The sequence below is a fragment of the Balaenoptera borealis genome (genome assembly GCF_965194805.1).
Source record: "Balaenoptera borealis genome assembly, chromosome: 19".
In the NCBI taxonomy this organism is placed as follows: domain Eukaryota; kingdom Metazoa; phylum Chordata; class Mammalia; order Artiodactyla; family Balaenopteridae; genus Balaenoptera; species Balaenoptera borealis.
Window position 1 is genome coordinate 6,985,753 of NC_138878.1, and position 13,317 is coordinate 6,999,069.

The 13,317-nt window shown below is 47.4% G+C and overlaps 1 protein-coding gene across 1 annotated transcript in view; it reads left to right on the top strand.

The window, feature by feature from the left end:
• Positions 1-8,889: 8,889 nt before the first annotated feature.
• Positions 8,890-13,317, top strand: part of CDYL2 (chromodomain Y like 2) — a 175,977-nt gene continuing 171,549 nt past the window's right edge. The window contains exon 1 of the mRNA XM_082366355.1: positions 8,890-9,321. Coding sequence (XP_082222481.1) covers positions 9,298-9,321 — 24 coding nt within the window. The 5' untranslated portion in view covers positions 8,890-9,297. The remainder of the gene's footprint in view (positions 9,322-13,317) is intronic.

The window sequence follows — 13,317 nt, forward strand, 5'->3', positions numbered from 1 at the left end:
TTCCTCTGGTGGCTAACAAGAGTGTGTGCTTGTGTGTTATTTTTATGTGTGTGAACTCCTGTTTTAAATTTTTTCAACTTAATATCTAATACAGTGAATAATAGTAGGCACATGTAAACACAAGCTCTTTGGCGTTCCCAATCTTGCTGAAGAGTGTCAATGGATCTTGAGAGCAAAAGTCGAGATCCTCTGATAGAGTTTAGTCACTTGAAGCTACACAGATAGACATATCTGCTTCACGGTCATGTCACTGATATATATGTACAAAAAGAATTGCATTTTGATCTTCTTAGACAAAGGAGTGTTGGGCCAATAAATTTAAGTCCACGTTCGTACTTCTTACAACACACACACACACACACACACGCACACACACAGACACACAACTAAATACTGATACTTTTTGCTTCCCCCCAATATTCACCCATTTCCTACTCCAAGATTTCAAAATCACAGGACCAATTTCTTAGTTAAGGCTTAAAGCCAAACACTTGGGTTTTCTTTCTCCCTGGCGGTCTCTGCAAGAAATAACTTTTTCCTGTGCACATAGCCCACAGGGAGTCTGGGCCTACTTCAGGCAACAGAAGGTCTACCTTCCCTTTCTGGAGCATATCTCCAGGGTTATGACCTTTATTTCTTACATCTATAAAATAGGGCCAATTGTTTTTCTCTTGTTGAAATGATAAAATGATACAATATGCATATAATAGTTCAGTTCTGCATACAATGCGTAGAAGAAAAGGCATATTCACTCCACTGAAAATCACCTGAGTCTGTAAACAGCTCAACACATTTCTTTACTTTTCCTTTCAATTAAGGTCATTCAAAGACTATCTCGGTTGCGTTTCTGGAAGGTCCTTCCTTTTCCTTCTTCTTCCCTCTTTTCTCAGCCCCTCTTCCAGCCCCAATATCTGTGGTCTTTTCCAACCCTCAGTTCTTACCTCGGATTCACCCTCTGTTCTTAAGGTCTTCAAGGTTCTGAACATGGATCCCGCCTCTGTCCTGCTGGGACAACAGTAGGTCCTTACCGTGTGAGTAGAGGAGACAAGAAAGAGGCGGTGGAAACAAAAGATGGTCATACGTGGAAAGCATGTGGGGACTTCCCTGGCGGTCCAGTGGTTAGGACTCTGTGCTTCCACTGCAGGGGGGCACGGGTTCGATCCCTGGTCGGGGAACTAAGATCCCACGAGTTGGGTGGTGTGACCAAAAAAAAAAAAAACTGAAACAGAAAAGCATGCAGCTTTCAAGGTAATTGCTCACGAGTGGTCACTGCCATCACTGACTGCACCATTGCAAGAGCTCTTGTCACTTGCAGCAGTCCTCACTCGAACAATCTTTGTTCCAATTCACTGACCAACAATTTTGTTTGTATCATCTCTACACGGCCCCCACGTTGTCACATGCCTCCTTATCTAGCTTAGGTTCGGTCACCATCATCCTTTCTTTACGATCACTTCCTTACATATACTCTTAACTCCATTTCCTCTCTCTCCTTCCATTGAACTCACATGGCAAATCCCACCCTTGCTTAAAAGCAACGCCCAGCTTGCCCTGAACGACGGAAAGCTATTGGATAAAGGACAACCTTGCTGACTGGTCTGATTAACTTCTGATCACAGATATCCAGTGGGCCTTCCGTACCTCCCAGCAACACCTCTCTATTTTTCTAGTCAGTCCTCTCTTCTCCCCAAGTCAACTTTTCATATTTTAAAATCTGTCTTCAAACATCTAACACTAGAAAAACGATACGTGTTTGGTCTAAATCTAGATAGCCTGAGGAGTGAAAGGGGGTGTTACTAATAATATTGGGGGGACAACAGATTAGAGAAGTATTGTTCCAGGCAAATCACATTTCCCTATCTGATACCCCTCACTTTCATCTGATGATTTCGTGGCTCATTTCATGGGGAATATAGAAATACAGTAAGTCCCTTACATATGAACAAGTTTCATTCTGAGAGCGCGTTTTTAAGTCCAACCAAGTTAGCCTAGGTGCCCAACTAACACAATCGTCTATTAGTACTGTGCTGTAATAGGTTTATAATACTTTTCGCACAAATAGTACATAAAAAACAAACACAAAAAATAAAGACAACATTTTTAATCTTACAGTACAGTACCTTGAAAAGTACAGTAGTACAGTACAACAGCTGGCATACAGGGGCTGGCATCGAGGGAACAGGCAAGAAGAGTTACTGACTGGAGGAGGGTGAGAAGGTGGGAGATGGTAGAGCTGAAGGATTGTCAGCAATAGGAGACAGAGGGCAAGCTGCAACTTCACTCATGCCTTATGTGATTGGACATGTGAAAACGCGTTTGCATCTTTGAAAGTTCGCAACTTGAAGGTCCGTATGTAGGGGACTTACTGTAATAGAAGAGAGCGCCAAACCTGCCAGTAACTTCATATGCAGCCACGCACTTGGCCTGCCTTGTTCTTCCAGAGGATGATGTATTAGTTTCCTGTGGCTGCCATAACAACTTACCACAAACCTGATGGCTGAAAGCAACAAAAATCTATTCTCTCGCAGTACTGGGGGCTAGAATTCTGAAATCAAGGTGTCAGCTGGACCACACTCCCTGCAATGGCTCTGGGGAAGAATTCTTCCTTCCTAGCCTCTGGTGATTGCTGGCAGTCCTTGGCATTCCTTGACTTTTAGACACATTTCTCTCATCACTCTTTCCATTGTCACATGGCATTCTCCCTATTGGTCTCTGTCTCTATTTTAAGGACACTAGTTATTGGTTTAGGGCCAACCTGAATCGTGTATGACCTCATCTTAACTAATTACATCTGCAAATAAGGTCATGTTCTGGGATTCCGGGTGGACACAAATTTTAGGGGGACACTATTCAACCCAGTACAGATGGACTCTGTGCTCTTAAGTCTAGCCCCTCCACTTTGGCCTTTTGCATCCCTTCTCCATTGGCCTTTTCAAGGACCCTGTTCCTGCAATTCTTCTCTTTACTGCATAACCATTTCCTCCTCATTACTGTGTCATTCCTATCATTCTACAGACATGTTGTCATATCGTCTGTATTAAAAACCCTTCCTGCATCTGATGCCCCCCTCCATCTACTGACCCACTTCTCTGCTGTTTATAGCAAAAGGCCTTGAATGAGTCACCTGTGCTCACCATCTGTACTTCCTCTCTGCCTAAGTGTCTTGAACTCACTTCAGTCTAACTTTCAACTTTCCTGCTCCACCAAAACGGGTCCTGTCAGGGCCACCAAAGATCTCCACGTTGCCAGATGCTACGATCCGTCCTCTTCTCACCCAGCCTCCCACAGACGCTTAATGATCTGTCCTCTGTCTCTCACTTGGCTTTGGGACACAACACTCTCTTGATTCCCTCCTATTTCAATCACCGCTTCTCAGACTCCTTTGCTGGCTCTTCACCCTCTTCCTGACCTCTAAACGCTAAACTGCTCTAGGGCTCCATCCTAGGCCCCATTTCCTTCCAGGTCTGTGCCCAGCCCTTACCACACTTACCAGTCAGTGTGCTGACCACTGCCACCATATCTAGCCTCAGTTTCTGATTCACATTATTGAATCCCCACTCATGGCCACTTGGATGTCTAAACATACCTCACAATTAGCATGTTCTAAAACTCAACTATTGATTTCCCCACACCCAGGCCTAATACAAATACAAATACCTACCAAATACATTTCTCCCCAGTTTTCCACATCTCAGTAAATGGCACCTCCATTCTCCCAGACACTCAGACCAAAAATTTAGGATTCTTCTACATTCCTCATAGCCCACTTATCCCCCTCTACACCTCCCATCCAACCACTTCTCTTTGTCTTGACACTTTCCCTCTTAGTCCGCACCACGAGGATCTTACACCTGGACTTCTGGCATGGTGTCCAGCAGCCCTCTTGTTCCTCCACATTCCAGTCTCTACCCAGGAGCCAAGTGATCCAACCATATCATCCCCTTGTTCACAGCTTCCCCAGTGACCTCTCACATCACTGAGAGTGGAATCTCAATTCTTTACATGGCCCTCAAGGTCCTATCTATCTATCTATCTATCTATCTATCTATCTATCTATCTATCTATCTATCATCTATCTGGTCCTTGGTTAGCTCTCGGGCTGACCTCTACCTGTTTTCTTGCTCATTCAGCTTCAGCCACCTTGCTTAACGGCTGGACCTTGAATATACCAAGCTTCTTCAGCCCCAGGGCTTTGCCTTTGCTGTTTTCTCTCTCTGACATTCTCTGTCCTCTGATTTGATTTGTGTTCTCTTGCACTTTCTTTTGGGTTTCAGCTCAAATGTCATCACCTTAGTGAGGTCTTAGCTAACCACCTTATCTAAACCAGTATGCTCTTCCAAGCATACACCCGTCTCAGTTCCTTTCTGTCTCTTTACCTGGCTTCATTTTTCTTTGTGGTTCTTATGAGTCTGTGAAATAATATTACATATGTATGTTGTTTTCTTGTTTTCTTCACTGTTTCCTCCACTGTACTGTAAGCTCCTTGAAGGCAGGGCATTATTAGTTTTGTTCAGTGAGAATAATAACTAACATGCTGTAGACACTGAATAAGTATGACTTGACTTCAATTACTATTGTTATTATCATTATTATTACCATTGAAGTAAAATGTTTTAAACTTAATGCTAAAAATAAAGTTTAGTTAGTAACAAGCGTTTCTATGTGGCTTGAAAACAATACTCAGTTTGAAGGTTTTATTTGATTAAATGCCTTTCTACAGGAATCTTGAACATTCAAAGATATTAGTGACACATACAAGTTTGAAACTGGTAGTAGTAGTTGTAATATTAATTATAACAGATACCATTATTCAGCCGTTATTAGTGGCAGGTGCCTTGCATGGATTATCTTATCTAATTCTCCAAAAACTCTATGGGTTATCTATCACCTCAATTTACAGATGTAGTGTGGTGGTTTTAAAATATGTCCACAAATTCTTTGATGGTCCTCCCTTTAGAAGGTGGAAGCTAATTCATCTCTCCTTGAGTGTGGGCTCAGCTAAGCTGCTTCTGAATCCCTAACCTACAGAAACTGTGAGATGAGAAATACCTTTTGGTTTTTTTTTGTTTTTTTTGTGTGTTTTTTTTTTTTCACACACACACACTGTATTTTATTTTTACAAGAGATAAATCGACTGACACCAAGCATTGTACATGGATGACCAAAACAAATACCTTTTGTTTTAAGCCACTAAGTTTTGGGGATAATTTATCGTGTAGCAATAAATAACAAATACTTTTGGAAATGGAAGGACGGAGAGGTCAAGTAAAGAGCGTCATAGCATACACCTAGCAGTGATGGGGCAGGAATTGGAACCCAGGCGATCTGAATCTAGAGCAGAAATGTTCAACCACCCCACTATACAGGAGGTCAAGGTCAGGTCTCAAGCGATATCAGAAGGAGAAGAGTGCCGCTTTCTAATGTGGCAGTGGCTTTGTCAGGGCAGTGGATACAATCTATCCTTGGATATTAAACTGGCTGTTCTTGGTGTATTGCAAGGCCATGTTCTAGGCACCCACTGCCCTTGCTTCTAAGTTCCCTTTCTGCCCCAGGCCTGTTCTAGCATATAGTGAATATCCATCTTCCCAGCATCCATTCCCCCGTTCCTTTGGGCTTCTGCTCGTCCTCAATTCCAAGCAGGTAATGCTGGTAAAGCTGCCTGTCGTTCCACTCTTCCTGCCCCATAGGTGGGCATGTGACTTAAGCTGAGCACTGTCAGTGATTGGCTACAGTAATTGGGCCAACACAAGAACATACGATGTACATCAGCCAAGCAGAGCCTTTCCCTGGGATTTCGAAATACTCTATGAGGTTTCTAAGCTGGGATGATGTGAGCTGCCAGGTGCCATATTCTCAGATGCCTGGAGGAAGTCCATCCTCAACAGGAAAGGGTCCAGCATGGGGGGGAGAGGCAGAGTGAGAGACTCCATTTTATATCCTTTGAGATCTTGAATCCAGCCAACGCTGAGAGCAATTCCATCTTTTTCTAATCTATGTGAGTCAATAAATTCTCTCTTTGTTTTAAATTAGTTTGAGTTTCTATCAGCTGTCCTTGATTATGACTAGTATGAAGAGTCTATCCCACTTTGTGGAAGATAGTAGTTGTCTTCCATTCTCCATGAGCAACAAGGGTTGTATGTCATCCGAAGAACCTGGAGCAGCTCTGTCCATTGGTTGGGCTGACCTTCCCACAGAGGGTGAACAACCTTCTCTTCATCCTTTAGGAAGCTTCTCCAGAAGCCAGCAATGGTCTGGGGGCAAGCTCAAAATAAAATGGTGTTATGATGGATGGGGCACTCAGTCACTCAGTTTAAAACCTTAGTCATCTCTGTATCCTTTCTTTCCTTAGTTGCTCACCCCCTCCCTCAATTCCAAACACACACACACACATCCTGTTAGTCATCAAGTCCTGTTGATGTGGATCAAATACTTCATGGAAGTAGGTGGAGTAACCATAAGGAAAGTCTGTGGCCAGCGGGATCTTCCTTCTGAACATCTTGTAAATCCAGTTTTTCTTCTTCATTTCTACCTCTACCACCGTGGTCTACTGCAACTGGTCTCCCTACCCGTAACCTCAACCCCTGCAGTCCATTTTTCATATTTCTTCTAGAATTTGTCTTCTAACACAACTTTTGATTGCCACATGCTTTTGATGGATTCAAAAGTCTTCAACCAGTTTTCCACTGCGGACTAGCTAAATTGCAAGCTTCTTAGCTTGGTATTCAAGACTCTCCGTGAACAGAGCCACATTCATTATCCAATGTGCTGTGACTTCCACGAATCAATCTTCTAGTCTTCTAATGCCCATCCCATTGCAGCACTGCCTACCATCTACACTTACCTCTTTCTCCAAAGTCTCTCCTTTTCTATGAGTCTTCGAGGTCCATTACAACACTATCTCCTCCATAAAGTACTCCCCGAGCATGCCAATCCGCAGTTAATATCTCCTTCTCTGAACTCCGTAAACAACTGTTGTCTAGACGAAGCCTTTTTCAAACTGTGCTCACATTCCCAGGGAGTTCTTGGCCAGCACAAGTGAAGTTTTTGGTGTTTTTGTAAAACTACTGATTATATATTCAAATTTGGCTGAGCGTATTATTTCCAAACCCAGTTTCTTTCTTGTCTTCTACTTCCAAATTACATCCTCATGCTATGGTGGTGCATTTATTCCCAAGTACAAATTAAGGATCATTATAACTTGTTTTGTGACCTACAGATAGAGAACTGCTTATTTAATATTATTATTTAAAACAATGACCATGGGGAAAATATCAGTATGAAAAGGGAAGAGAACTGCTATGACAATCTCCACGGTTTCTAAACCAAATACACTTTCTTATTTATTTCCACACCCTCACCCTTCCCCCTCCATCATAGTAATATGGGATTTTAACTACAAATTGGTATAAAATCTGTTGTATTGGTATAATCTACAAACATTCATTGTGTACCCACTCTGCCAGGAATAGGAATAGTGATCACATTGCCATGCTTGTGATACAAAGATAAACAAGCCGCTGCAGGAACAGTTTTCCAGATGGATTCAGTGTGGAAGGACATTCTAGGCAGAGGGAACAGCATATGCAAACTCATGTGTCCTGGAATGAGCCAGACATGAAAACCCTGTGGTCCAGATTCTGTGGAATTTTTTTAAATTGAAAAATTTGGTGACTTTTAAAAATTTGATAACGCCTGGATTAAACCCTTCCTCTTGTTATAATTCCCCTTTGCCATCTCCCTCTCTATAAGGGCAGTTCAGCGTTCAAGTTCAGACACAAATAACTTTATGGAATTCTGCTGGGTTAGGCCACTTCATGTATACAGAGATCCTCTCTTCAATTCTCACATCACCTTAGGTGTGTATTACCATCTCCAATTTAGAGATGAGGAAAGCAAGGCTCAGATGGGTAAAGTAACTTGTCCAAAGTCTCACAAATAGGAAAAGGCGGAGGGAGGATGTGAGTTAAGTCCACATCACAGCTGGAGAAAGAGACCAACTGGGCATTTTTTGGGCTAGGATGAGGAAGACCTTTCATCCAATTTCAGAACAGCCTGCCTTCCCAGGTCCTCAGTCAACTTTAAACAGAAAGGTGACCACTTGTCCACAATGAAGTAGGAAGAGATAACTTAAGAACTCGTTTGGATTTCAGAGTCCCTCCAGCTCTGGAGCCTATCACGTAGTAGGAGCTCCTTTTGGCTGAGCGATTGAATCCGCCTCACATGCGCGTGGTTCATCTCTCCACTTGGATTCAAACTCCCTTGTGGGCAGGGTCCCCGTCGTGCCTACCAGGGACACGGTGCAGTTGGGTAGACATTGGAAGATGTTTGTTGAATAATGGATGAGTGAATGAATGGGGGCTGGGGGTGGTTGAGGGAAGGCCACGCCCGGCTCTAAAGACTTTCCAGGGTTGACCGGGGTGCAGTCCTGGCTCTCTCGGGCGCCTCTGGATGGGCCATTGCGTCCCTCCTCCTGTGGCCTCCACATCTCACTAACCAGACTGGAGGGAGGGGCTATGCAGCTGGGGAGGGGCCGCGTCTCCTCGGGCGGCGCCCACTCCCTCGCGGGGGTTGGGGGCGAGAGAGGAGGACCCCGGGCCGGCCGAGCCTGCCGGCGGCCCCTTCCCCGCCGCGCCCCGAAGCCCTCTACCTGCCTCCGGCCGCCCCTTCGCAGCCGGGGCCGGGTGCGCCCGGCGGGCACCTGGCCCGCCACCCCCGGGGGGCCCCGCCGGCCGCCTCCGGGGCTGGCCCGGGGCTGCGGGGCGGGCCCGGGCGCTCCCCGGCTCCGGGACTGGTCCCCCGGGGCGCGGCCGGGCAGCCGCCCCCGCCCCCCCCGCCCGGGGGGCCGGGCCGGGCTCCCGGGGGGCGGGGACTCGCCCAGTGGCAGCAGCGTCCGGGCCGGCGGCGGGCGCGGGGCGGCTTCCTGCAGGCGGCGCCGGGGCGAGCCGTTGCCCGCCGCAGCCACCGCCGCCGGGTCGCGGGGTCGTGGGGGCCGCGGCGCTCGGGCCGCGTCTGTGCCTCCCGGGCGCGCTGCGCGGCCGTCGCTGCTGCCCGCGCTCGTGCCGCCGCCGCCGCCGCTGCCGGTTACGCCAGCCCCGCCGCCGCCCGCTCTGATTCTGCGCATAGGCAGCCCCCAAGCCTGTCATTCTGCAAAAACACAGTTTACTCAACACACCACACACACACTCACACACACACGCGCGCACACACACACGCGCACACTGCCCCCCTCGCGCACACGCACGGAGGGCGCGAGCGAGCAGACGCGCACACCCGGCGAGCCAAGTTCCGCAGCCTGGCATGGCTTCTGGGGACCTTTACGAGGTACGGGGACGTGGGTGCGCGGGCCGGCCCCAGCCCGCGGGCGGCGGGCGGCGGGCGGACGGCGGGCGGCGGGGACCGGGCCGGGGCCGGGGCCAGGCGCGAGCCGGAGTTGCCGAGCCCGCGGCGGCGGCGGCGGCGGCGGCGGCGGCCGGAGGGCGGCGGGGGCCGGGCGCGCCTCCCGCCCGCCGCCCGCCCGCCCTCCCGCGGCGCCCGCGCCCGCTCCCTCTTTCTCTTTCTCTCGCACACACACTCTCTTACTCCATCTACTTTGCGGCCTTGGAGGGGAAGGAGGAAGCCGGGCGGAGCCGGGGCGGGGGAGGTAGCGGTCCCGGGGAGGTGTTTCTCGCCCGACGAGCCGCCTCGAGTGCAGAAAGTACAGGTAAAAGTCGGCGCCGGACGTGCCGGGAATGCGGGGGGCCGCGCGGCGGCCGCCGGGGGTGCGGGGCCGGGGGTGCGCGGCCCGGGCTGGGCCGGGGGCGCGGGAGGGAATGGGGGCGGGCCGACGGAGCGGAGCCCGGCCGGGCCGAGGCGGGGTCCTGGGGGGGGCGGCCATGGAGGGGGCGGCCGGGTGGGGAGTTCGGGAGGCACCCGCCAAACCGCTCCCCGGGGCCACCAGGCCACCTCCCCCCTCCTCCCACCTGCTGCCCCCGCCACGGGCTCGGGGCTGGGGCGTGGGGGCGGTCCTTGCGGGTGTCGTGCTCACTGGGGGCGAGAGGGGGCGCTGTAGAGGGCCTTCGGTGGAAGGAAGAGCACATGGAAGGCGGAGGTGGGCGGTAGCACGTTGCTAGAGGACATGGGATGTGAGCCCAGCTCCCAACGCTCTACGTCACCCTCAGTGGATACCTGTCTCCAGGTCCACACAGGTTAGTGGCCAGCATCGGATACTTTGAAAGCGTCTCAAAAGTGCTCAAGGAAGACATTAGTCTGGCATCTTTGAAACAGTGGAGAAATAGCCATGGCCTCTGGGAGCTAGGTTTTACTAGCTCTGGACACAAGTTACTGCTTTTGGATTCCCGACAAGTGGACAAAAAAAGAAGCAACCCCCTTTCCCTGGGGAGAATGCCCAAAAGAGCTGTTGGCCCCAAGAGAAAGTTCAGGCTAAGAGACCTTCCATCTTCAACCCGAAGGCCTGCTGATTCTCCAAGAAGCAAGACAGAGTTCAGCCTGGACCTGGACTCCCCTGCACATAAATCTATTAACACTAGCCCTGGTTCTCAAGGCTTTTGGTTAAATTGAGATGAGCACCCCAAGGGGTGGAATTAGCCTTCTGGGTAGGAGACCACAAGGGTGATTCACCCACAGTGAGCTTTTTCCTCTGGGCTTTCTGGACAGCTGAAGCTTTTTCAGATGGTGGGTTTGCTGGTGGGTGTGAGAGAGGAAGAGTGGAGGACAGGCAAGGTAGCATCTCAGCTTCCTGTGCGACCAGGGTCTTTTGGATGATTCTGGACTTGGTGAGGCGCAGTCATGGACCACTAGTGGGCTCAGGTGTCATGAGAGGACACTCCAGTCCTATGGAGAGGTCCATGTGGTGAGGAGTTGAGACCTCCTGCCAACAACCAGCACTAGCTTAGCAAGCTTGTGTTTGTGAGCCACCTTGGAAGCAGAACCTCCAGCCCCAGTCAAGCATTCAGATGACCACAGCACTGGTGACATATTGACTGAAACCCCATGGTATTTGCTGGGGCCCAGCCATCCAGCTAAGATGTTCCTGGGTTCCTTGAAAGAATGATGCAAGTTGACCTCTTCTCTACCCTACTGCCTTTCTCATCCCTGTGCTGACGGAGGAGATGAAGTTGGGTAGAGACCTGGTGAAGAACTTTGGCAGATTGTGCCCAATAGGTCATCCAAGCACTTTTGCCTATTTTAAGATGGTGGAGCAATTTCTGAAACCAAGAAAGTTGAAGCACAGTAAAATGGGATGTTTGATTGAGCTTCCCGAAGTATAACCAGCACTATTAGGACATTGGCCAAAAGTAGATATTGTTCAGGGGCAAAGTTCATCTCGCTGGGAGTATGGATTTTTCTACCCATTGATCTTGAGTCATCTTAGAGCTGCTGACCTTGCCTGGTGAAAAGCTGCATCAAGAGGGAATTAAGAGGACACGTTAGGAGCTGTCAGTATTTCTCCATTTAAAGTTTGGAACTTATAAACCTTCTGGGGATAATTTCTTGTTTAATGATCATCTGAAATGCTCTCCTTAACATTGGTAATTATAGTTGCCAGTTGAGTCTGTTAAGAGGGGAGTTTTCACACCGGCCTTGGAAGTATCTTAGCACTGCACCGAGTTCTTATTGAAGTTCAGTAAACAAGACAATAATAATAATTACTTCTGTGATAGTAGGTAATTGTACTAGATGTAAAATAGTTTTCCTGTGGCTGATTATTTGCACAGTCATTACTAAAACGGCTAAATTGCATTACGAGTATATAACCAATGTCAACATTTTTATAACCTGTGTCTACATTACATAACACGTACTGAGGAATTTAATTTGTTGACCAAATTTAGCTTTAAAAACAATTAAGAAGTGCTAACTGTACATTAGCATATATATTTGTGACTGTAAAACTGTTGTGTGTGTAAAAAATAGGATGTTGGTTTAAGGACAAATCTTGGAATATCCAGTATATTGATTGACCTTTAAAGAAAACAAAAAGAGGAAAACTGATACCATTCTCAATTATGATATTACTTTAATTAAATGTTATACTCAAGGGTATATAAAATGGCTTCTTGTAACCTCTGACCAAGAACCCACATTTTGAGTGGGCAAGAACTATTACATTTGTAATTGATTTATTTCACCTGTGTGTCTGCTGACACTCTCCTTGACCTTTTATGGTGAAGATGTGATTTGGATTGTAGAGATTCTTCAACTTCTCTTTGGTGCTTCAGACAATGAAATTGTAAAGAGTAAACCTTCCCTGAATAGCGTCTTTTAAGGAATAGGTGGTAATTTTAAAGACACCAACAAATGAAAACTTTGTTTATGTAATGGCACTCTTCAGTCATAATGAAGAAATATGGAATCAAGCTCAGTTTCCAAAATTTTGGTTCTTGATAGATTATTTCTCTTATAGCAGAGTTCTCATCGTCGTCCGGTATATTATAGCCATCACCTATAGGAAGGTGATCTTAAATATGGGTTGAGCATTTTAAAATCAGATAATCTAGATGCAAAATGAAATTCCTTATCCAGATGCCCTGGTCTACAGTTTGCTAAACGTAAGAGTCATAAAATGGTAATCTGTGAGCCACGTCTAGGCTATCTGTGTGTTTTGCCTCACCTTGATGGTAGATAAGAGAACTGGATTTGAATGCCTTTAGATGGGGCATGTGATGCCTAGTTTATAATTGTCCCAGTGCTCCCTCTTACCAGGTACCCTTTCTGCTTCACTCTTAAATTACTTATCTGGCTCCAGTAGGCATTAGAGTTTGTAGCCCCAGGATGCTCGTCAACATTCGCTAAGATGCTTGGATATCAGGAAGACATAATCAGTGGAATAAGGAGCCCAGTTGTCTTGTCCATCTCTGTGTCCTTGCACATGCAAATACTTGTTCACTGAATCACTGAACAGAAGACTGACTTAAGTACAGATAAAGTACTTTGGCTGACCTTGTTATGCTTGTGTTGAGCGCTACTCTCTCTTCTCTTTTTTTCTCTGGCTTGTGGTCTCTCCGTGGTGGTAATACCATGTGTAGGGGTGGCTCTCAGTTCTCTCTGAAAGGAAGTTTGACTGAGTCGCCTTCCACAGAGCTAGACGGTTACTCACTAAAAGATGCGTTCATTGAATGCATCTAAGCTTCAACCATGTGGCTTTTGGGTGGTGTTTTATACTCTCTCTCGTGTAATTAGCTGACATTATGAGAGAGGTCTCCACTTTGTTGGCAAAAATGTTCAAAGAGAATGCTGTATGTCTATAGAGAAGGTCAGTAGCGGCCAAGTTGAAATTTATCGAGATGGACTTAGCAGTGGCATTTCCTGATGTTTGTC